This window comes from Medicago sativa, chromosome 2 (genome assembly GCF_051527215.1).
Source record: "Medicago sativa cultivar Bolivia chromosome 2, Bolivia_mono, whole genome shotgun sequence".
Lineage (NCBI taxonomy): Eukaryota > Viridiplantae > Streptophyta > Magnoliopsida > Fabales > Fabaceae > Medicago > Medicago sativa.
The window spans coordinates 33,910,529-33,936,413 of NC_140750.1; the positions used below are offsets into that span (position 1 = coordinate 33,910,529).

Below are 25,885 nucleotides of genomic sequence, written 5' to 3' on the forward strand. Positions count from 1 at the left end.
ATGTTTATTCTTTTTTAAATAAAAAAGGTCCAATCTCTTGTTGAAAGGGTTGCGTCGAAGAGCATCAAAACTCAAAAGGGTTTACACCTTCAACACCCGAAAGGTCCAATCTCGTTTTCAAATTTTTATTTTATTTTATCATTTTGTCCTATTTATTTATGTCTATTCTTTTTTAAATAAAGGTCCAATTTCGTTTTTTTTTTTTTATCATTTTGTCCTATATATTTATGTTCACTCTTTTTTAAATAAAAAAAGGTCCAATCTCATTTTTAATTTTATTTCATCATTTTGTCCTATTTATATATGTTCATTCTTTTTTAAATAAAAAAGTTCCAATCTCTTTTTTCAATTTTTTTTATCATTTTGTCCTATTTATTTATGTTTATTCTTTTTTAAATAAAGGTCCAGTCTCGTTTTTAGTTTTTTTTTTCTTTTCATTTTGTCATATTTACTTATGTTCATTCTTTTTTAAATAAAAAAGGTCCAATATCTTTTTTCAATTTTTTTATCATTTTGTCCTATTTATTTATGTTTATTCTTTTTTAAATAAAGCTCCAATCTTGTTTTCAAATTTTTTTTTTTTGCAACCCAATTTAATTTAGGACAAAAACATTAACGATTTGAGCTTAAACTTCTGTTTTACGATATTGTCATTTTATCTATTTATTAAAAAAAAAAAAAACTTACACTATAAATTTATGTTCATTCTTTTTTGAGTAAATGTCGATCTCGTTCTCATAACTTTTTCGCAACACAATTTAACGTATGACAAAAATAATACATGTGCTCTTAATATTTTTATATATCTGATCCATTAAAATGTTATGACTAAGTTAGTGAGAATAAGATTTAATTTTGTTCTTTCAAAAAAAAAAAAGATTTGAATTTGTTAAGAGCTAATGTGGATTATTTTTTGAATTATGCTTTTTACCCAACACATTTTGCTCATTCCCAACTGAAATTTCTAAAATGCTCCTGCGTGAGTTAACTTCCGCAACGTGAGTTAACTCACGCTCTCCATGCATGCAACATGAGTTAAGTCACGCACCTTTGACCGGTGGCGTGAGTTAACTCATGCAGGATGGCCGGTGGTTCATGCACCAAGAACATATTTTTTTGGACGGTTCTTGACTTTTTTTAATTGATTTTACACATTTTTTTACACTTTTTTACACGTTTTTTGACTGCATTTTGTGTAGTTAAAACCTATGTTACCCTAAACCCCCTATATATACCCTTCCAACCTTTACCATTTCTCAGATTCTCTCCTCCTCTTTCTTCTACAACAAAAATGTTGTTCTTCCATCCTTGGTCTTTCATAGAAAGAGGTATCTTTGAAGATTTCAAGAGGTTGCTTTGAACTTGAGATGATTGGTGACCAGCTTTTTTGGGGTAAAAAGAAGCATATTTAGTTTTACCCTAGGTTGGTTTTCTTGTGGTTTTAGTTTTGCCCTAGATTTAGTTTTACCCCATTGTAAATGTATCCATTATATTAATAAAATGAGATTTTATGTCTATTATTTTTGTTTATATTTGCATTTGTTTAATGATTGCGTATTGAATAAATAAATTAGAATAAAGTGAATTCGAATAAAAGTTGTGTATTAAATAAATAAATTAGAATAAAGACTAATTAAACCTAGCGTGAATTAGAATAAAAATTGTGTACTGAATAAATAAATTCAAATAAAGTGAATAAATAAATTTGAATAAAGACTAAATAAACACAGCGTGAATTCGAATAAAAATTGCGTATTGAATAAATAAATTCGAATAAAGTGACACAATTACACAAAATCAATTAAAAAATACACAATTTTATTTAGTATTAATTTCATCTACATTACATTACATTCTCACTAAATATATATGGTATCATCATGATGTTGGATTTAAATTTAATTCTTGAAAGTTTGCCGAAACTGTCAAAATTGAAGTGTCGTATACTTAGTGTAAAAATTTGCAAGTCTATTTGAAAACTCAAAAGAATGAAGAGAACAACACATGTATCCTACAAAATCATCTATATAGATTTTCACATCGAATTCCCTCATATAAGATGAGTCATCACATAAAGGAGTGCATTCCAAGAGGTTGCTTAGAGTTGAATCTTACTGCCTGCCAACTGACAAGTTTCAATTGACAGAGGAGCACGATCCAATTCAAAGAAACCTCTTAGAGATGCATTCCCGTCATCACATAAAAGAATGCATTCCAAAAGGTTGTTTTGAATTGAATCTGACTGCCCTGTCAACTGACTAGTTTCAATTGACAGAGGAGCACGCTTGATAAGTGCCAAGAAGTGTTAATTTCATGTTGTATTTTATGCACTTTTTGTTACTTGTTTTGCAAGTTATTGAAGGAAAAGCCGAGATAAAAGCGTTAAATGCCTTATTACGCTTTATATATCTTACCCTATCCTTTTATGCAGGAATTAACCCCAAGACACTGAGCGAAGACCAAAAATCATGAAAAAGTGCAAAATGGCAGAAGCTGAACCAGGAGGCAGTGTGTGCTCGCGCTCAACTCGCAATGGCGAGTGCCAGTTGCGAGTAACTCGCAGTTGCGAGTTGTTTTAATCGCAGTAGCGAGTTAGGGCGGCGTAAGCTCCTCAGATATGACGTGGCAGAAGTTCATTGGTCCAGAAGAAGCAACTCGCAATTGCGAGTAGGTGTGCTCGCAGCTGCGAGCTCAAGCAGAACAGAATTCTATAAATAGCCACTTGCTATTCTTGAAAAGGAGGATCATATAGCTTGTCATATCTCATCTTAGTTTTCGTTTTCTCTCTTAGTTTTTCATAGTTTTTACTTATAGCATTCTTAGAGGGAGAAATAGGGCAAGAGTATATAGAGTAAGAGTGGTAGAAGGTGGATTCTTTCTTCCTTTGTTGAGGCATCACAAAATGTAATGAACCTTCCTCTTTAATCCATCCTTGCAAGGCTTCCATGGCAATGAGTAGCTAAATATATTTTGTTGGGATAAGAGGTACTTGATCTTTGCTAACATGTAATCTTTTGATCTCTAAATATTTGGTTCTAGCAATTTTATATTCAATATTGTTGTTATTTTTGCTCTTAATGCTTTCAATGAGATTCAAGATGATTTGGACACGAACTCTTGAATCTAGACCTAGAGTAACAATCTATCTTAGGTTAACTTACTTGACATCTTTGGTAACCTTTGATAACCACCTTTAATCAAGAGTTTAATGCTTTTGGACATTTAGTCGGTTGGACACGGTCGATTAAGTTATCCGATCGACTTTGTTATCTTTTAAATGTTTGGACACGAATGTTTAAACGATACTTTAGAAATAACGATATCGCTTTGGAAACTAAGGATATTATAGAAATGATTGTGATAATTTTGGTTATAAAGCTAGAATCCGTATTGATCATTAGGTTTTGTGTGACGCTTGGTTAAGGAACTCTAAACCTAACAAGTTTCACGCCTTATTAATCTCAAGCTTTACTTTTGAAATTTAGTTAATCTAGTCACAATTGAAACAAACAAGTACTCTTAATACTTATAATGATATTTGATGTTGAATTGTCCTTGATATCGCGCTAGTCCCTGTGGAGACGATACAAAATACTTATCTTGTTTGATGCAAAAATATTACATCAAAATGGCGCCGTTGCCGGGGATTGGTGTTTAGGTATCATAGATAGTACGATTGATTTAACCCCTCTTTGATAAACAAAGAAAAGTTTCTTGTTAGTTGTTTCCGTTTCAGGATCATCACCTAGATAAAATCATGGTTGATCATGGTTATAACAACTTCTACACTCCACCCGAGTATGAATCATATCAACAGTATCAGCAACATTCGTATGAAGATGAAAGATATTCGGTGATAGAAAATACTTTGAATCTCTTCATGCAACAATCCATGATAAACATGCAAGAGACCAACCTAAGATTCAAGAATTTATCATCTCAGTTGGAGATGATTCAAGCACAAATCATGGAGAACCAATCCAACATTCAATCCTCTCACCAAGAACAAGAAAATAATTCAAACATGTTTGAGAGAGTCGGAGAGATTGTTGGAGAAGGTATTGTTGAAAATGAGGAAGATTTAATGTTAGAAGGTTGTGGCACAATGAAAATAATGAAAGAAAAAGAGCCACCACTCAAAGAAAAACTTCCTCAAGAAAGGTCAAATATGGAAGAGGCCAAAACTGTTGATAAAGGAGAAGTAATGATGGTTACAAAGAAAAAGGAACAATTACTAACCAAGGAAGACTTAATGGAAGAAAGGGGGAAGAAAGTGAGAAAGGTAGAAATTGATCGGGTCATTGATGAAATATATGCCTTGTTTAATAAACCAAAGTTAGGGAGGTTATGGACTCCACATCAGATGTACCTAAAGTTCATGGAATTCCTCTATATATCTCTCATATGCATATGACATTTTACCATGAATTTGTAACAATTGCATGTAGGCACGGCTTGAGGAGAAGACTGTCCTTTTAACACACACCTCCTATTGTTGGGAGGATATCTTTTCGGAGCCAGATATGCTCCTCAAATTGCAACATGTGAAGATACAAGACATCTCTGGTACCAAATCTGAATTAGATTTTATCCGATTTCTACTTCTCTATTCACCTGTGCTCGAAAAGATGATTGTGGAGCCTGTTGAAAACGTTAAACTTGAGTTGATAACAGAACTAATCCGGTTCAGGAGAGCGTCCGGACAAGCTGAAGTTATTTACAATGCAAAGGATTCTTGATAATGTTTCTCATTTGCCTCAAATTTTCCCTATGAATTTGATTCCCTTTTCTAATTTTCTTTTTTTTTTTAATGCTCCAATGCACGTGCAACAAATTATGAAATATTAGACGTTTTATCCAGAGTATTGAGAAGGTGAAAATGGATGTAGAATATGATTTTCTTATTACTTGGAACTGAAGGTACAATGAGTATTTTATACAAGAATGCTAGAGTACAGTAAACTATAATGGAAGGGAAATGGTTTCAATATTGGCAGCATCTGTTTTGTTATTGTCCTTTTGCAGCTGCTAATGTTATTATTGATTCGTCTTCTTGTCTCTCCCTTATTCCCTGGTCTCTTTCAAATAGATTTGAATTTTATCATTTCTCATATTTAAATGGCCCGGGAGGGAAGTATAGCTTGTCATGCTACTTCTATTTAGAGATTTAGTACCAGAAGTGCTAAAAAAGCATGAAAAAAATACTGACTATTACTTTTTTCACTCTATGACATTCTCGCGTGCTCTATTTTTTTTTTTATCAAAGAAAATTTCTCTCCTCCCATCAAAAATTGTTGACTCTCAAATAAACTGACGAATATACCCCCAGCGTGACTTAAGTCACGTAGGTGTTAAACCCAATGTGACTTAGTCACATTGAAATTCAATGTGACTTAACTCACGCTGGGTACTGATATATCAGCAGACAACATTAAATGTCATTAACTAAGTCATTAATGACCCGTAATCTTTACACACTCATAATTGATCCGAATTACACCATTTTAATAACATAATCACAAAATCACACATAATCTATCGAAATTTCACAAATTCGTCGTTAATTACACAATCACAAAATCATACATAAACGATCCAAATTATACAAATTCGTCGTTAATCACGCATAATCCCTTAATCACATTTAATGACATACAAACAATCCAAATTACACAAATTCGTCGTTAAATACACAAAATCGCATAATTGCACATAAACGATCCAAATTACAGAAATTCGCCATTATGTGATGTTGAGGCCTGCAATGATTGAATTGAAGCTTAGACTCTTCTCCGTTCAAGGTTTAGATTGATTTCATGTATTTATATGCATTATACAAGGTTTGAAATGTGAGAAAGTGCACAAAGCTTTCAATTTTGTGACTTGCTACTTTTTTGCCTCATTTTGCATCTACATCCAAATTGATAGGTTCATTTTGATTTTGTCTATAATTACAAGTCCTGGATGTGGTTTTGATGTTTATGTTTTGGTGACTTGGTAAGCATGATCAGTGGATCGATGTGGTGTTCAAATTGCATTTTTACGTAGAAAAGTTGATTTTAAACAATTATAGATATTCAATGGTGCAATTATACATTACCAATCTTGTCCTTTTTTTAATTACCAAAATAAATCGTCCTTTTTGCAATATAGCGTGTGTTTGTTTCCGCGTCAACCACCTTCCTAGACACAAGTTCTATTGGAGCAAGAATTGCTAGGTTTTCATTTTTGCCGGAATATGGCCACTAGACGCACAACTGCGGTAAAGAAGCTGAATCAAACTTATCTAATCGAGCTAAAAAGAGCATGTTGTTGGGTGCTTAGCTCAAAATGCTATTGGTGATCAATTATATTGTCTCATTTCCTTACAAATTGTTTGCATATATGAACTCACTTTGTTTTTATTCCTTCCTTAGCTCATGGAGGGAAGTAGTCCCATCCCACTATTACATTTAGTCACTTTTTTCCTTTATAAACACGAATATACGATTACTTTCTTTATAAAAAAATAAAAAATATTTGGTCTTCTCACCACAACATCTTTTTAAAATTACTTTATCACAATTTTATTTTTCACTTTTAGCTACCTTATATTTTACTTATTTAATTTTACAAAAAAAAAAAAAAAGTACCCTTCAAAGCTCTAAATCAAATTATACAGAAAATAAATGTATTTTAAATTCTACAAGATTAATAAGTTGGATCCAATATGATTAATAAATGTTATTTTATCCATTTTGCCGATTGCACTTAATGTGATAACGTTTGGTTGTTATTGTTATTGTAATTTTTATAAATCGAAACTCTATTTTGTTAAACGTAAATTTAAATTTTATGAAACAAAATACTATTTTCGTACTTTCAAAATTGTTTTTTTTTTTTGTGTCTGTAAATTGAGTTTGAAAATTGCTTTCTTACTTCAATAACTTTCTAATAACACATGGAAAATATTAAATTGCCTCCAACGGTAGTTAACTACCTTTGCGTTCATTTTTTTTTCTTTCATTTTTTCCAATTTTCTCAATTTATTCCCAATTTTTTTCAATTGTACATTTTTCATTTTACCACATTTTTATGAAATTGCATTTTAAAGAACAAAAATTGTATCGCAACAAAACAAAAAATATTCGATTAATACATTTTTCGTCCACACAATTCATTAGAAATTTGATTAAGAAAATAAAAGAAAAAACATCTTGGATTTGGATCCAAGGTTTATTACGAAAATATTTTTGACTTTTTCCTTATTTGATTTTTTTGAGACAAAAAGATTTTTCTAAGCTAACGGTAAACTAGCGTAACGATGCGAAAAATAAAGCAAGCGTAAAGCGATAAATAAAGTGGTATAGGGTTGGTGCAAGTGTCGGTGTGTGCATTTACTACATTATTACATACCCTCCTACATATATTCTATGGCAAGAAATAAAAAATGCAAAATAAATTGCATCCATTCCCTAATTATACACACTAAACATCATGGAATTTAAATAAATTGCAAGAGGAAAAGAAAATGCATGAGATTATACTAAAATTAAAGCAAACAAAATATAACGAGATAATAAGAGACTTAAAAACATCATATACTAGAATAAATCACCAAATAGAATGCATGAAGTTAAAAGTTTTAAAGCAATGCATGGTAAAGCAAAATTAACGAGAAAAATTATGAAATAAAACATTTAAAATGCATGAGATAATATTCTAAAAAATATTAAAGCAAAAATAAAAAATCATGGAAATTAAAGCATTAAAATGCATGAAACATAATTAATTGAAAGAGAATTAAAAAGAAATGCATGAGTTGTTTTTGAAAGAGTTATAAAAAATAGCAAGAACAAATGCAGGAGGGGGGTGCAGTAAGCATGTAGGGGTGTGCAGCAAGTAAAAGTATACAATTGGGCTTAACAAAATAGGCTGGTTCGGGTTCATTTTTATGAAGATGCAAAAAATCATTTTAAAAAATACACAATTTTATTTAGTTTAAATTTCATCTACATTACATTACATTCTCATAAATATATGTGGTATCATCATGATGTTGGATTTAAATTAAATTGTTGAAAGTTGGCTCAAAATGTTGGGATTGAAGTGTCATATACTTTGGCTAGGAATTTGCAACCTTCTTTGAAAAGTCAAAGGAATGAAGAGAACACAATACATGTATTCTATCAAATCAAGTATATAAATTCTCACAATGAATTCCCTCATATAAGATGAGTAGTAACAAAAAGGAATGTATTCCAATATATTCTTTTGAACTTAATCTTACCAACTGACAATTTACAAGTGACAGAGGAGCATGATCAAGCACAAAACAACATCTTAGAGGTATATTCCCTTTCGTTACACTCATCTTATACAATGGAATTCGGTGTAAAAACCTATAAAGTTGATTTGATAGAATGTATGTTGTGTTCTCTTCATTCTTTTGACTTTTCAAAGAATCTGCAAATCTTTATTCTAAGTATATGACACTTTAATACCAACATCTTCAGCAAACTAACAAGAATTAAATTTAAATTCCAACAAAATAAATAATGGTGCTACCTAAACATAATTTTCTGAAAGAATCAAACTTTTGAGAAGACCTTCAGTCGATCTCAGCAACGTAGCTTCAAACTCAATTATTGGGAACATTAATGTCTGGAGAACATGGTCCTCGCGCATTCATCGTCCGTCAACATTATCTTTTGGCCCTGCAAATATCCAATACGTGCATACTGAAGGTCATCCACCCTCCTTGTGTCTCCGGGGTTGAGTTCTTGATTGATTTCGTTCAATTGATCCTTCAGATCCTTTAGCGTGATATCGACCCAGACGTTGAACGAAAGACAGGTTCCACCGTTAAACCGTACTTGAGCTTTGAACAAATGACGGTCCATTGTTTCAAATATACACAATAAAACATTAAACAATCAATGAAAAATTAATTCAAACATTTCATCGAACACTTTGAGTGCAAATTATACATAAACCCTTAAAAAAACCAAAAAAACCCTAATTTTTTTTTAAAAACTCGAAATAAATAAATAAGTTTAAGCAATATTAGTCCATTATAACAAGTATTCATAATACTTGTTAATAGCATTTTAGATCTACAACATAACTCTATTAAAAAAAATCAAATTTTAAAAATAAAACTACAACTAAAATTATAAACATATAAACATATATACAGACTAAAATGTATGATAATAGCCTAAGTGATTATTTACTTGTGATTTAGTGGCGAAAAAATTGGATGGTTTAGTAGAGTTTTTTTAGAGAGAGTGTGTGTGATAATTGAAATTTTTAGAGAGAAAGTGTGATGAGAGAGTGGCTGGAAGCTTGCTTCTGAGATGGATATGTAACAGACGCAGCGGTAGTTAACTACCACTAGGGGTAAATTCGTAACTTCCATGTGTTATTAGGAAGTTATTGAAGTCAGAAAAGCAATTTTCATTGAGTTTTACTTAATGTTCTGGACCTGTCAGAGACCTAGGCCCACTGAGACCAATCCAAACGAATTGTAACATCTTTTTACCCACGTTTCCGCAAATCTCTCCCCAGCAGTTACACTTTCCACGATTTCGTAACCATCGGGCGCACATGTGCCATTACAACGGCTCTGCATTCACCCACCTCTATATAAAGGGGGCTCCTCGCAGTCCCCAAGGTAGCATCTCTCTCACTTTTAAACCCCCATTTCTGGCCTATATTTGACTTGAGCGTTGGAGTGTCTGCAACCACACACCCCCCGCCATTCCAGTATTCAATTGACGCATTTCCCCCACATTCAACCACCGCAATAAAGAAGCACCGGCAGTCACCTTCTGATCAGGTACGATTACTTAATATTATAATTAACATTAACAAAATGTATTAAAAAAAATAAAATAAACTTTTTTGTTTCTTAAAATTTGAATTTCAACAAAATAACGGAAATTAAAGTGGATAAACAATATTTTATAAATTAAATAAATTGTTTTAAAAAAAAATTGAAGATACAATTTTGTACCTTACAATTTTCTATAAGCCAATTTTTTTTTTGAAAGATCTATAAGCCCAATCTTGTGTATGACAAAAAATAAGAATTTTGTTCTTTACCCAACACGTTTTGCTCATTCTCAACTGAAATTCCAATATTACCCCTGTGTGAGTTAACTCACGTTAGTGTTAAATCTGCATGACTTAGGTTACGTTGTGTTAGTTAACTCATAATGCGTGCTGTTTTAAAGGCAGGCATAATCTCATTTTCTCATTTTCCATCTAAAATCCTAAAATATTTCCCATATCTCTCTCAAATCACCCAAATCCGAAATTCCTTCAACTTCAAACCAAACAACACTCCAATAACAAATAAGTTTTCATTATCAAACACCATTAACCTTTTTATGTTGAGATGTTAGATTTTTTCTCTTAAATTAGATTTTTTTAGGTTTAGGGTTTTGTTTAAATTTTGATTTTTTTGCAAGAAATGATACAATGTTACATGTACTGGACTTATATTACTTAATTGCTATGATGTTTGCATGTTTATGTTGTAGTTATGAGTTTTAGGGTTTATGTATAATTTGCACTCAAAGTGTTTGATGAAATGTTTGAATGAGTTTTTCATTGATTGTTTAATTTTTTATGGTGTAGGTTTGAAACAATGACCGATTTGTTTAGTGTTTGCATACACTTCAACGGTGGAAATCCTTAGATGTTCAAGATTCGGTACATTAATGTCACGTTAAAAGGTCTCAAGGATCAACTGGATGAAATCAACCAAGGACTCAACCCCGGAGACACAGGGAGGGTGGAATACGTTTGGTATGAACGTCCAACGTTGGACGACGATAGAATAACGTTTAGTCGGCTAGAAATAAAGAACAACGACGACGTGAGGAGCATGTTCTCAATTTTTTGGCAGCACAACATGTTCCCGTGGATCGATATGTTTGTCACCCTGTTGAGATCGCCTGAAGATATTCTCAATAGTTTGATTCCACCTGAAAATTATGATTAGGTAGCATCATTAATATGTAGTGTCTTTATTTTGTTGGAATTTAAGTTTAATTCTTGTTAGTTTGTTGAAGATGTTGGTATTTAAGTGTCTTATACTTAGGGTAAAAGTTTGCAAATCTGTTTGAAAACTAAAAAGATGAAGAGAACACAACATGTATTCCGTAAAATCAGCTATATAGGTTTCCACATCGAATTCCTTTGTATAGGATGAGTGTCACGGATGGGAATGCACCTCTAAGGGGTTCTTTTGAATTGGAGCGTTTATGTAATATTTTTGCATCAAACAAGATAAGTATTTTGTATCGTCTCCACAGGGACTAGCTCGATATCAAGGACAATTCAACATCAAATATCATTCTAAGTATTAAGAGTACTTGTTTGTTTCAATTGTGACTAGATTAACTAAATTTCAAAAGTAAAGCTTGAGATTAATAAGGCGTGAAACTTGTTAGGTTTAGAGTTCCTTAACCAAGCGTCACACAAAACCTAATGATCAATACGGATTCTAGCTTTATAACCAAAATTATCACAATCATTTCTACAATATCCTTCGTTTCCAAAGCGATATCGTTATTTCTAAAGTGTCGTTTAAACATTCGTATCCAAACATTTAAAAGATAACAAAGTCGATCAGATAACTTAATCGACCGTGTCCAACCGACTAAATGTCCAAAAGCATTAAACTCTTGATTAAAGGTGATTATCAAAGGTTACCAAAGATGTCAAGTAAGTTAACCTAAGATAGATTGTTACTCTAGGTCTAGATTCAAGAGTTCGTGTCCAAATCATCTTGAATCTCATTGAAAGCATTAAGAGCAAGAATAACAACAATATTGAATATAAAATTGCTAGAACCAAATATTTAGAGATCAAAAGATTACATGTTAGCAAAGATCAAGTACCTCTTATCCAAACAAAGGATATTTAGCTACTCATTGCCATGGAAGCCTTGCAAGGATGGATTAAAGAGGAAGGTTCATTACACTTTGTGATGCCTCAACAAAGGAAGAAAGAATCCACCTTCTACCACTCTTACTCTATATACTCTTGCCCTATTTCTCCCTCTAAGAATGCTATAAGTAAAAACTATGAAAAACTAAGAGAGAAAACTAAAACTAAGATGAGATATGACAAGTTATATGATCCTCCTTTCCAAGAATAGCAAGTGGCTATTTATAGAATTATGTTCTGCTTGAGCTCGCAGCTGCGAGCACACCTACTCGCAATTGCGAGTTTCTTCTTCTGGACCAATGAACTTCTGCCACGTCATATCTGACGATCTTAGGCCGCCCTAACTCGCTACTGCGAGTAAAACAACTCGCAACTGCGAGTTACTCGCAACTGGCACCCGCCATTGCGAGTTGAGTGCGAGCACACACTGCCTCCTGGTTCAGCTTCTGCCATTTTGCACTTTTTCATGATTTTTTTATTTTCTCAGTGTCTTGGGGTTAATTCCTGCATAAAAGGATAGGTTAAGATATATAAAGCGTAATAAGGCATTTAACGCTTATTTCTCAGCTTTTCCTTCAATAACTTGCAAAACAAGTAACAAAAAGTGCATAAAATACAACATGAAATTAACACTTCTTGGCACTTATCAAACTCTCCCCAACTTAACTCTTTGTTTGTCCTCAAACAAAAGATTGAAAATCAAACAAATTACTATGACAAGACACAAGTACAAAAGGCTTCGAAAACTTTTTCAGATGAGTGATTTAAAAGTGAATGCGCGGGCAATTCTAAGTTTCCAACTAATCTAAAATTCTACTACCAACATGAGATGAGTCCTAAGTACAAAGTTCATGTCAAATATTTCAAAACAATAATATATTTACTTACGAACCAGACCTAACACACTTCTTTGAAAGTAGATAAACAATTGAAATCATATGAATGAGGGTTATGAACACACATCCGGAAATCAAGTTAACATTCCAATCAAGTTATGTGTCCATCCAAATATCGTTTCAAAAGGCACAAAAAACATGGATCAAAAGGTCTTCGAGGGTTATAACTTGGCTTGGTTACAAAAGAAATGTCATATGTGGGGCAATTGAAATCAAAAAGCCTAGCAAAGAGGAATATTCCTTGTATCAACCATTAAAATCCACAACCTTCCCTACCAAACATTACAAACCTTTGGTGTTACACATGATACACTTTGATCTCGACAACTTATTCTATTTTTGGATTTTTCTTTCTTTTCTCTTTTTCTTTTTCTTTTCATGTACACATTGTTTTCTTTTCTTTTTCTTTTTGTATTTACAACACCATGTTGTCTTGATCAAAAATAAAATTACACCATTGTACTTGACAAAAGATTTACATCTACCTTCTCTCCCCAACTTGAATCAAATCATACCCTATTTGAATGTTCCCCTACTCTAAGGCAAAAGGGACAAATAAACAATGAAAGTTTAGGGTTCAACAATTAAAAATATATCAGAGTCCTAAAGTGCGTCAAAAATAAACTGGATCTTGAAAAGTTTAAGGGAAAATTCATCAAGCATTGTGCTTATGAATTGACAGTTCATAATTGAGGAATCCGATTCATTTGGCTCAAGTGGGTTAGCAAATACTCGCTCTTCTCAAAAGGTAGGCTATTTGTGGTCAAGTATGTTTCACTCAATAACAAAAATGTGCCTTGATCATATCCATGCCTTCACACAATTTAAAACAATTATTGGATTTAACATAACACAACCGAGTTAAACAATGAATTCCGGTCTCCTTGCATATAGTACAAACAATTGAGGTTTCCTCACTTTTAGGCTAGAACTAAGTGGTTCACAAACAACTATATTATTGCGGAGAACTAAATGAAATAAAACTGGAAACCTAGAAATTTGTACCAAGTACTCGCTTCATATTCGAGCAAAAACCTAGAAAAACTGGAAACTTGTACCTTGGCGTTGCGCTTTAATCACATCTATTTATCAATATCAATCATCTGAGATTTGAAAATTAAGCAAGAATGATACAAAAGAAACTTCCACAACTTTCAAATTAAAACAAAATGAAGTACTTAATTAACCCAAAAGTGCTAACTCATTATTTTAACTAACAATAAAACATTAAATAATACTAATATAAATACGAACATCACGGTACTAATTAAAAACAATTGTCACCATACAACAATATCCAAAATGATAAAACAAAGTACTAATTAAAAGAACAAAGTATGAGTCCATGTGCTAAAATGAAACAAACAACAGAAGCAAAATATTGTTCACAAAGTAACAAAAGAGAAAGCAAATAAAAGATAAATGAGAAGGTAAAAATTGACTGAAAGCTTGATAATATATCAATATAAAGAATGAGCTTTCAAGACTTTTCTTCCTTCTCAACCCTGCATGTCATCATCTGATCCCTGGTGAGATGAAGTAGCACTATGCACATGCTCTGGATCATCCTGCTCATTATCATCACCACCTACATCTTCCTCCATGTTTGCATCCTCATAACCTGCAAAGTCTCCACCCCCTCCATAGGGACCTGGCATGTCCTCAGTCCAGTTGACATAACTCTGAAAAGCGGGAGGGGTCATAAACTGGTTCATGATCTCTTGAGGGTACCCGGACTGTTGCTGCATCATATATTGTGACTGCTGGAAGTACATATTTGCACGGTTTGTGGCTGCCAGCATGTTCCAAGTGTGCATGTTACTCTGATGTTGCCACTGAGCATAGCTTGCAAAGTCAAAAGCTGCAGTGGGTTGCTCGGATTGTGAGGGAGGTGCCCGAGAAGATGAAGCTTTCTTGCTTTTACCTTGACCCTTATTTTTGTCACTCCAAATCCAGCGGGTAATGAAATCATCATTAATAGGGTTCTTGATGTAGTCATGGACAGCACTTGGCATCCTCATAGTGGTGTCTTTAATCAGCCCCATGATTAATCCGGGAAAGGAGAGGCGGGTTTTTGGTTCCCCATGACCTTGAAGTGCAACCAACTTTAGTTGCCAAGCAATTGTTCGGGCAATGTCCACCTTAATCCCCTTGAGAATGTAATAAATAAGGGGACATACATCAACAGTGCAATCAGCCATATGGTTGTTGGGCTTGACATTGTGGAGGATAAACCTCATGATGAGTTTGGCCGGTTTTTTCATGAGTTTGTATTGGGCCATATGTTCTCTCCCCGCATCACTTAGGTCATAGTTTTCCCCCTCTAGCATAATGAACCTTTTTATCTCTTCATGGGTGTCATCATCTAGAAAGTGACCCAAGTTCTGTTTGTTATGAAAGTCATCTATCCCATCCTCAGCCTCAACATCAAGATCGAAAGGGTTTCCTAAGAATGCGTTTATAGCATCACGATCAAACCGGATTGTCCGACCTCTCACAAAAGTTTCAAAGGTGAATGGGTCGGTTTGTGGGTTTTCTGGAAGGGCGTTAGCATAGAATTCGCGCACCAACTCAGAATTAATGTTGGTTATAGGGTTAAGGAGTCGGGTCCACCCTTGTGCAAGGAAAAGTTGGTGAAAGTCTCTATATGGTCCCTCGGGGTTGATTTGAAAGACTCTCTCAGTCCACAAGGACTGTTTGAGGAACACATTGTATCTGTTTTGATGGTACCTAGACCTAAATTTTTCCCTATCAAAGGACTGGTTTCTAGGTGGCGGTTGGGGTGCGGATGTTTCGCCTTGCTTTCGTTTACCGGTGTTAACTCTCTTTGGTGCCATACCTGCAAAACAACCAGGAAATCCACACGCAATACAATATAACAGTTAAACAACAGTGTGGAATGGAAAAATTATCAACAGCAGGTTTAAACAGTGTGATTCACAGAAACTGCTGCAGGTTCTGCTACAACTCGCAATGGCGAGCAACTTCACTCGCAGTTGCGAGTTATGATGAACACTCGCAGTTGCGAGTTATAATGAACACTCGCAGTTGCGAGTACATTCACTCGCAGTTGCGAGTTACCCAGAAATTGGCAAAACGCAACCTTTTTCAAAATTTGTTCAATGCCATGGTGTTCTAACCCTAAATCTAACAATTGCGCCCCTTGAATTGATAGAGAGATGAGCTAAATCATGGATTAGGTCAAAAATTTGAATTGATCCACAAAGAACCCTAATTTTATTTGTTCATTTTTACAAAATGGGTAATCAAAAATTGTGGATGAAAGTGAAAGGAATAAGAATCTGCATGATTTTGTCTCATCTCTCTCATGTGGGCATTATTTTTGCAGATCTTGAATCAACAGAACAATCATCTACCCTAGGGTTTTGCAAATGCTTATCAGAAAAGCTTGAATAAAAGTACAATACAAACCTGTTTGAGTAGCAATCTAAGTGCAGAGATGAAAAATGCAATGAAATCGACTTGGATTGACTTGGTTTGGACTTGTGTTGAACTCCTAGGGTTTGTGTTTCACGCTAGGCTCACCCAAAAGCTTGAGAGAAAATTTTGTGATTTGTTTGATGAGAGAGAAAGCAAAACGAAAATGAAATGATAATTGGTGGTAATGGGTGGTTAATGAGAGTTAGTGGCTTGGGAATCTATAACTGCCAGAACTGCAGCTACTCGCAGATGCGAGCAACTTTACTCGCAGTTGCGAGTGATTTGGTAGTCAACGCAGTCAAAGACCACTTTTCTCGCAGTTGCGAGTTGTTTTACTCGCAATTGCGAGTTAAGACATTTTAGAATTCTGCTCTCTGTTTGGCTTCTGTTTTGTATGTTTTGGCTCATGCACATGACTCTAATACCTATTATGCATTAAAAAACAATAAATAAACTTACAAAGTTGGGTTGCCTTCCAACTAGCACTTGTTTAACGTCGTTAGCTCGACGCCTTTTCCGTTAGGGTGGCCAAAATGACACGGACAATACATCATCCTTTGTATTCCTTCTTTTTGGGAGGAATTCCATGAACTTTAGGTACATCTGATGTGGAGTCCATAACCTCCCTAACTTTGGTTTATTAAACAAGGCATATATTTCATCAATGACCCGATCAATTTCTACCTTGCTCACTTTCTTCCCCCTTTCTTCCATTAAGTCTTCCTTGGTTAGTAACTGTTCCTTTTTCTTTGTAACCATCATTACTTCTCCTTTATCAACAGTTTTGGCCTCTTCCATATTTGACCTTTCTTGAGGAAGTTCTTCTTTGTGTGGTGGCTCTTTTTCTTTCATTATTTTCATTGTGCCACAACCTTCTAACATTAAATCTTCCTCATTTTCAACAATACCTTCTCCAACAATCTCTCCGACTCTCTCAAACATGTTTGAATTATTTTCTTGTTCTTGGTGAGAGGATTGAATGTTGGATTGGTTCTCCATGATTTGTGCTTGAATCATCTCCAACTGAGATGATAAATTCTTGAATCTTAGGTTGGTCTCTTGCATGTTTATCATGGATTGTTGCATGAAGAGATTCAAAGTATTTTCTATCACCGAATATCTTTCATCTTCATACGAATGTTGCTGATACTGTTGATATGATTCATACTCGGGTGGAGTGTAGAAGTTGTTATAACCATGATCAACCATGATTTTATCTAGGTGATGATCCTGAAACGGAAACAACTAACAAGAAACTTTTCTTTGTTTATCAAAGAGGGATTAGTATAAACAACTATAAAGTAAAGAAAAATATTTACGGATTATGTACAAATGCTTAAAATAATAAATCAATCGTACTATCTATGATACCTAAACACCAATCCCCGGCAACGGCGCCATTTTGATGTAATATTTTTGCATCAAACAAGATAAGTATTTTGTATCGTCTCCACAGGGACTAGCGCGATATCAAGGACAATTCAACATCAAATATCATTATAAGTATTAAGAGTACTTGTTTGTTTCAATTGTGACTAGATTAACTAAATTTCAAAAGTAAAGCTTGAGATTAATAAGGCGTGAAACTTGTTAGGTTTAGAGTTCCTTAACCAAGCGTCACACAAAACCTAATGATCAATACGGATTCTAGCTTTATAACCAAAATTATCACAATCATTTCTACAATATCCTTAGTTTCCAAAGCGATATCGTTATTTCTAAAGTATCGTTTAAACATTCGTGTCCAAACATTTAAAAGATAACAAAGTCGATCGGATAACTTAATCGACCGTGTCCAACCGACTAAATGTCCAAAAGCATTAAACTCTTGATTAAAGGTGATTATCAAAGGTTACCAAAGATGTCAAGTAAGTTAACCTAAGATAGATTGTTACTCTAGGTCTAGATTCAAGAGTTCGTGTCCAAATCATCTTGAATCTCATTGAAAGCATTAAGAGCAAAAATAACAACAATATTGAATATAAAATTGCTAGAACCAAATATTTAGAGATCAAAAGATTACATGTTAGCAAAGATCAAGTACCTCTTATCCCAACAAAATATATTTAGCTACTCATTGCCATGGAAGCCTTGCAAGGATGGATTAAAGAGGAAGGTTCATTACACTTTGTGATGCCTCAACAAAGGAAGAAAGAATCCACCTTCTACCACTCTTACTCTATATACTCTTGCCCTATTTCTCCCTCTAAGAATGCTATAAGTAAAAACTATGAAAAACTAAGAGAGAAAACGAAAACTAAGATGAGATATGACAAGCTATATGATCCTCCTTTTCAAGAATAGCAAGTGGCTATTTATAGAATTCTGTTCTGCTTGAGCTCGCAGCTGCGAGCACACCTACTCGCAATTGCGAGTTGCTTCTTCTGGACCAATGAACTTCTGCCACGTCATATCTGAGGAGCTTACGCCGCCCTAACTCGCTACTGCGAGTAAAACAACTCGCAACTGCGAGTTACTCGCAACTGGCACTCGCCATTGCGAGTTGAGTGCGAGCACACACTGCCTCCTGGTTCAGCATCTGCCATTTTGCACTTTTTCATGATTTTTGGTCTTCGCTCAGTGTCTTGGGGTTAATTCCTGCATAAAAGGATAGGGTAAGATATATAAAGCGTAATAAGGCATTTAACGCTTATATCTCGGCTTTTCCTTCAATAACTTGCAAAACAAGTAACAAAAAGTGCATAAAATACAACATGAAATTAACACTTCTTGGCACTTATCAAGCGTGCTCCTCTGTCAATTGAAACTAGTCAGCTGACAGGGCAGTCAGATTCAATTCAAAACAACCTTTTGGAATGCATTCTTTTATGTGATGACGGGAATGCATCTCTAAGAGGTTTCTTTGAATTGGATCGTGCTCCTCTGTCAATTGAAACTTGTCAGTTGGCAGGCAGTAAGATTCAACTCTAAGCAACCTCTTGGAATGCACTCCTTTATGTGATGACTCTTCTTATATGAGGGAATTCGATTTGAAAATCTATATAGATGATTTTGTAGGATACATGTGTTGTTCTCTTCATTCTTTTGAGTTTTCAAATAGACTTGCAAATTTTTACACTAAGTATACGACACTTCAATTTTGACAGTTTCGGCAAACTTTCAAGAATTAAATTTAAATCCAACATCATGATGATACCATATATATTTAGTGAGAATGTAATGTAATGTAGATGAAATTAATACTAAATAAAATTGTGTATTTTTTAATTGATTTTGTGTAATTGTGTCACTTTATTCGAATTTATTTATTCAATACGTAATTTTTATTCGAATTCACGCTGTGTTTATTTAGTCTTTATTCAAATTTATTTATTCACTTTATTTGAATTTATTTATTCAATACACAATTTTTATTCTAATTCACGCTAGGTTTAATTAGTCTTTATTCTAATTTATTTATTTAATACACAACTTTTATTCGAATTCACTTTATTCTAATTTATTTATTCAATACGCAATCATTAAACAAATGCAAATATAAACAAAAATAATAGACATAAAATCTCATTTTATTAATATAATGGATACATTTACAATGGGGTAAAACTAAATCTAGGGTAAAACTAAAACCACAAGAAAACCAACCTAGGGTAAAACTAAATATGCTTCTTTTTACCCCAAAAAAGTTGGTCACCAATCATCTCAAGTTCAAAGCAACCTCTTGAAATCTTCAAAGATACCTCTTTCTATGAAAGACCAAGGATGGAAGAACAACATTTTTGTTGTAGAAGAAAGAGGAGGAGAGAATCTGAGAAATGGTAAAGGTTGGAAGGGTATATATAGGGGGTTTAGGGTAACATAGGTTTTAACTACACAAAATGCAGTCAAAAAACGTGTAAAAAAGTGTAAAAAAAATGTGTAAAATCAATTAAAAAAAGTCAAGAACCGTCCAAAAAAATATGTTCTTGGTGCATGAACCACCGGCCATCCTGCATGAGTTAACTCACGCCACCGGTCAAAGGTGCGTGACTTAACTCATGTTGCATGCATGGAGAGCGTGAGTTAACTCACGTTGCGGAAGTTAACTCACGCAGGAGCATTTTAGAAATTTCAGTTGGGAATGAGCAAAATGTGTTGGGTAAAAAGCATAATTCAAAAAATAATCCACATTAGCTCTTAACAAATTCAAATCTTTTTTTTTTTTGAAAGAACAAAATTAAATCTTATTCTCACTAACTTAGTCATAACATTTTAATGGATCAGATATATAAAAATATTAAGAGCACATGTATTATTTTTGTCATACGTTAAATTGTGTTGCGAAAAAGTTATGAGAACGAGATCGACATTTACTCAAAAAAGAATGAACATAAATTTATAGTGTAAGTTTTTTTTTTTTTAATAAATAGATAAAATGACAATATCGTAAAACAGAAGTTTAAGCTCAAATCGTTAATGTTTTTGTCCTAAATTAAATTGGGTTGCAAAAAAAAAAAATTTGAAAACAAGATTGGAGCTTTATTTAAAAAAGAATAAACATAAATAAATAGGACAAAATGATAAAAAAATTGAAAAAAGATATTGGACCTTTTTTATTTAAAAAAGAATGAACATAAGTAAATATGACAAAATGAAAAGAAAAAAAAAACTAAAAACGAGACTGGACCTTTATTTAAAAAAGAATAAACATAAATAAATAGGACAAAATGATAAAAAAAAATTGAAAAAAGAGATTGGAACTTTTTTATTTAAAAAAGAATGAATATATATAAATAGGACAAAATGATGAAATAAAATTAAAAATGAGATTGGACCTTTTTTTATTTAAAAAAGAGTGAACATAAATATATAGGACAAAATGATAAAAAAAAAAAACGAAATTGGACCTTTATTTAAAAAAGAATAGACATAAATAAATAGGACAAAATGATAAAATAAAATAAAAATTTGAAAACGAGATTGGACCTTTCGGGAGTTGAAGGTGTAAACCCTTTTGAGTTTTGATGCTCTTCGACGCAACCCTTTCAACAAGAGATTGGACCTTTTTTATTTAAAAAAGAATAAACATAAATAAATAGGACAAAATGATAAAAAAATTGAAAAAAGAGATTGGAACTTTTTTTATTTAAAAAAGAATGAACATAAATAAATAGGACAAAATGATAAAATAAAATTAAAAATGAGATTGGACCTTTATTTAAAATAGAATAAACATAGATAAATAGGTCAAAATGATAAAAAAAAAAAAATTAAACCTTTTTTTATTTAAAAAAGAGTGAACATAAATATATAGGACAAAATGATAAAATAAAATAAAAATTTGAAAACGAGATTGGACCTTTCGGGTGTTGAAGGTGTAAACCCTTTCAACAAGAGATTGGACCTTTTTTATTTAAAAAAGAATAAACATAAATAAATGATGAAAAAAAAATTGAAAACGAGACTGGACCTTTCTGGTGTTGAAGGTGGTAAACCTTTTCGAATAAAACTCTTTTGAAGCTCTTCGACGCTTTCAACTACGTAATTCATTTTCACTTAGGTTAGTTCTTTGATTTCCACTTCAACTTTTTCGATTTCATCCTCCTTTCTTATTTATTTTTCATGTTTTGTTCATTTTCATACATTATGTGCTTTTCTTGGCACGTGTCCGATACTGGTAGTGGAAATAGGCCAGGCCGCCCGTCAGGTCCTATGGCCTACTAAACGCCTGACCCAACCTAACTCGTTTAATAAATAGGTAAAACGAGCTTTTTCAATAGCCTATTAATTTAAATGGGCTAGGCTTAGGCTTATAAAAAAGCCTACCAGACCGGCCCATATATGAGTATATTACATATTCTCATATTTATTATTTATATAGTAATACAAAAAAAACATTTCAGTTCTTTCTAATTCTCATTAAGTTGCTGATTTTTTTTTATCACTTATGATCCATATGGTTATTTGATGTGTTTGACTGTTACTGATATGCCTATGGTTAATTATGGCCATCACATTAAGTTTGAAATCCTTCGTGTTATCAAACATTATTATTCTTGAGTTTCTATCCATCTATAAATTTTACGATTGTGCTTTATTAGTGTAATTTGTATGTAATTAATGTTTATCTCTACATTAAGTATGTTGCACAAATTGAAAAGAAAGAAAAATTGATGAATGGACTCTAATTGAAATTTGTAACAAAAACTACACTTTTAGACAGGTTAATAGGCTAGGCCAGACTTTTGAAAAGGTCAGACCAGACTTAAAATAAAAGGTAAAAGGCCAAGGCTTAGGCCTTAGTTTTTTTCAACTAGGCCTGACCTATTTAAGCAAAGCCCGACTTGGCCCGGCCTATTCCCACCCCTGGTGTTCGACACCAACACATTATTACATTATTAAGTTAAATCATTGTTTTCAAATTATTATCGGTGTCAATGTTGTGTCTGCGTCTGTGTGGTGCTTTATAGCTTGAAACCTACCCTTGTATTGTTATCACACAACATTTTACTGTGCTCATCCAAAATTATGACAATATCACAAAACATTCTTGTATGCATACTTAATATACACTAACAATTTTGTTTGTTGATTCTTTCATATACCATTTCTTTGAATTTGAATATTTCTATCTAAAGCGAAGAAAACCGTCGAAGCTTAAAAATGACAGACATGGACTCAGATAGAATTAGTTGCTTACCAGATCATATAATAGATTGTATTCTTTCTCGCTTGTCAATCAAGGAAGCAGGGAGAACAAGTGTTTTATCTAACAAATGGAGGAAAAAATGGTCCACACAACCGGATCTTGTGTTCGATAGAGAATGTGTATCTGCTGCAGTTTCCCAATACCCTTTTGTTATCGAGAACAAGTTTGTGAGGACTGTTGACCAAGTGCTTTTACTTCATTCTGGGCCAATCAACAAGTTCAAGATCTCTGATTCCGGTTGTGATCTCATTGGTATGAAATCTGTGGCTGACATTGATCGGTGGATTCTTCATCTAACAAGAAGGTCTATTAAAAATTTTGAGCTGGACATTTGGTTCAAGCAACGCTATAACATACCTTGGTGCTTATTCTCTTGTCAAAGTTTACATCATTTAACTTTGTATTGTTCTTCGCTTAAGCCTCCAACGATGTTTGAAGGCTTCAAGAACTTGAAAAGTCTTGAATTGGAAAAAGTTACGGTGGCTCAAGATGCTTTTGAAAACTTGATATCTGGCTCCCCTTTGCTTGAAAAATTGATTTTGGGAGATTTTGATGGATTCACTCAAATTAATATTCATTCACCAAATATCAAGTTTGTTTTCATCAGGGGTAATTTTGAGGGTATTAGCTTTGACAACACTTCCGAATTAGCTAAGGTGATTGTTGATTTACGTTCCTATTTGAACTCTGAAACCGGTCAAAGTATGTTACATGGATGCTCTAGCAACTTGCTAAAATTTTTCAATCATCTACCCAACATCCAGAGCCTACTGATTACTTCCTATTTTATAAAGGTATCCTGCTCTCAAGCATATGAATGTTGAATTTGACTGTATAAGTGACTCATCTAATGCTGTTTATGTTTCCCCCTACAATTTAATAATGAACCAAAATCATGTGTATGCAACTCTTGATCTGTAAGTATTAGAAACATTATATTCTGATTTAGAGTTACTTTTCTGTTTTGCTTCAGTATTTGGCTGCAGGTGTTGTGCCAGTAAAGCTTCCTACACCTTGTATTAATCTAACATCTCTTTCCATACGCCTAAACTTCAACGACTTGACGGAAATTTCGGTTGTTCTTTGCTTGCTCAAAAGCTCACCTAATCTTCAAACATCCAGAATATTTGTGAGTAATCCTTCACCTTGTCTTTTCTTGACTTTGCTTTCCTTTCTGATTTCTGGTTTTACTTGCACATTCTGTTTGTTTTAGTATTTTGGTTCGGCTCGGCTGTGTTGGCTGGGGGTGGGGGTGTAAAAAACAATGTGGTTAGGAGGAGAATAGAGGGAATTGTGAATTCCTCTAATTTAAGGTATGATAGGATAAATCAGATTTGGTTTCAAGTCTCAACTAAGGAACAATGTTATACACTAAACTATTTGACCGATTAAGCAGCAGGAGTAAATTGGAAATGTGCAGACTGTGGATGTAATGCATTAGAGATTTGATTATAGAAAGGAGGTGGCTACAATATTTTTTTGACCAAATATTGTTTTAAAATTTGTACATTCAATTTCTTATAAGTTTAAATAATATTTTTTTTCAATACAAATTTTTTCTTTTGAATTCCTTGACATGTTTCCTCAGAATTTTGATATGCTATATATCTCTCATATGCATATGACATTTTACCATGAATTTGTAACAATTGCATGTAGGCACGGCTTGAGGAGAAGACTGTCCTTTTAACACACACCTCCTATTGTTGGGAGGATATCTTTTCGTAGCCAGATATGCTCCTCAAATTGCAACATGTGAAGATACAAGACATCTCTGGTACCAAATCTGAATTAGATTTTATCCGATTTCTACTTCTCTATTCACCTGTGCTCGAAAAGATGATTGTGGAGCCTGTTGAAAACGTTAAACCTGAGTTGATAACAGAACTAATCCGGTTCAGGAGAGCGTCCGGACAAGCTGAAGTTATTTACAATGCAAAGGATTCTTGATAATGTTTCTCATTTGCCTCAAATTTTCCCTATGAATTTGATTCCCTTTTCTAATTTTCTTTTTTTTTTTTAATGCTCCAATGCACGTGCAACAAATTATGAAATATTAGACGTTTTATCCAGAGTATTGAGAAGGTGAAAATGGATGTAGAATATGATTTTCTTATTACTTGGAACTGAAGGTACAATGAGTATTTTATACAAGAATGCTAGAGTACAGTAAACTATAATGGAAGGGAAATGGTTTCAATATTGGCAGCATCTGTTTTGTTATTGTCCTTTTGCAGCTGCTAATGTTATTATTGATTCGTCTTCTTGTCTCTCCCTTATTCCCTGGTCTCTTTCAAATAGATTTGAATTTTATCATTTCTCATATTTAAATGGCCCGGGAGGGAAGTATAGCTTGTCATGCTACTTCTATTTAGAGATTTAGTACCAGAAGTGCTAAAAAAGCATGAAAAAAAATACTGACTATTACTTTTTTCACTCTATGACATTCTCGCGTGCTCTATTTTTTTTTTTTATCAAAGAAAATTTCTCTCCTCCCATCAAAAATTGTTGACTCTCAAATAAACTGACGAATATACCCCCAGCGTGACTTAAGTCACGTAGGTGTTAAACCCAATGTGACTTAGTCACATTGAAATTCAATGTGACTTAACTCACGCTGGGTACTAATATATCAGCAGACAACATTAAATGTCATTAACTAAGTCATTAATGACCCGTAATCTTTACACACTCATAATTGATCCGAATTACACCATTTTAATAACATAATCACAAAATCACACATAATCTATCGAAATTTCACAAATTCGTCGTTAATTACACAATCACAAAATCATACATAAACGATCCAAATTATACAAATTCGTCGTTAATCACGCATAATCCCTTAATCACATTTAATGACATACAAACAATCCAAATTACACAAATTCGTCGTTAAATACACAAAATCGCATAATTGGACATAAACGATCCAAATTACAGAAATTCGCGATTA

At 33.3% G+C, this 25,885-nt stretch overlaps 2 protein-coding genes across 5 annotated transcripts; one reads left to right on the plus strand and one right to left on the minus strand.

Annotated features, from left to right (window-relative positions):
• Positions 1–14,079: 14,079 nt before the first annotated feature.
• Positions 14,080–16,726, minus strand: LOC146946424 (uncharacterized). The gene is made up of 2 exons (XM_085744501.1): positions 16,269–16,726; positions 14,080–15,675 (listed from the first exon to the last, which is right to left on the minus strand). The coding sequence occupies exon 2, from the start codon at positions 15,671–15,673 to the stop codon at positions 14,336–14,338; it is 1,338 nt and encodes a 445-aa protein (XP_085600627.1). The 5' UTR covers positions 15,674–15,675; positions 16,269–16,726; the 3' UTR covers positions 14,080–14,335.
• A 4,945-nt stretch (positions 16,727–21,671) lies between these two features.
• LOC146946425 (F-box/FBD/LRR-repeat protein At1g13570-like) lies at positions 21,672–25,128 on the plus strand. 4 transcript variants are annotated; one of them, XR_015026744.1, is made up of 5 exons: positions 21,672–21,777; positions 22,856–23,720; positions 23,900–24,055; positions 24,140–24,388; positions 24,586–25,128. XR_015026744.1 is itself a non-coding variant. In XM_085744515.1 (4 exons), the coding sequence occupies exons 2-4, from the start codon at positions 22,881–22,883 to the stop codon at positions 24,652–24,654; spliced, it is 1,065 nt and encodes a 354-aa protein (XP_085600641.1). In that variant the 5' UTR covers positions 21,672–21,975; positions 22,856–22,880; the 3' UTR covers positions 24,655–25,128. The 4 variants fall into 4 exon arrangements, 2 of the variants coding, with proteins under 2 accessions (XP_085600641.1, XP_085600640.1); XR_015026745.1 differs by having other exon boundaries at positions 24,140–24,283; positions 25,030–25,128; XM_085744515.1 differs by lacking the exon at positions 24,140–24,388 and having other exon boundaries at positions 21,672–21,975.
• Positions 25,129–25,885: the final 757 nt, after the last annotated feature.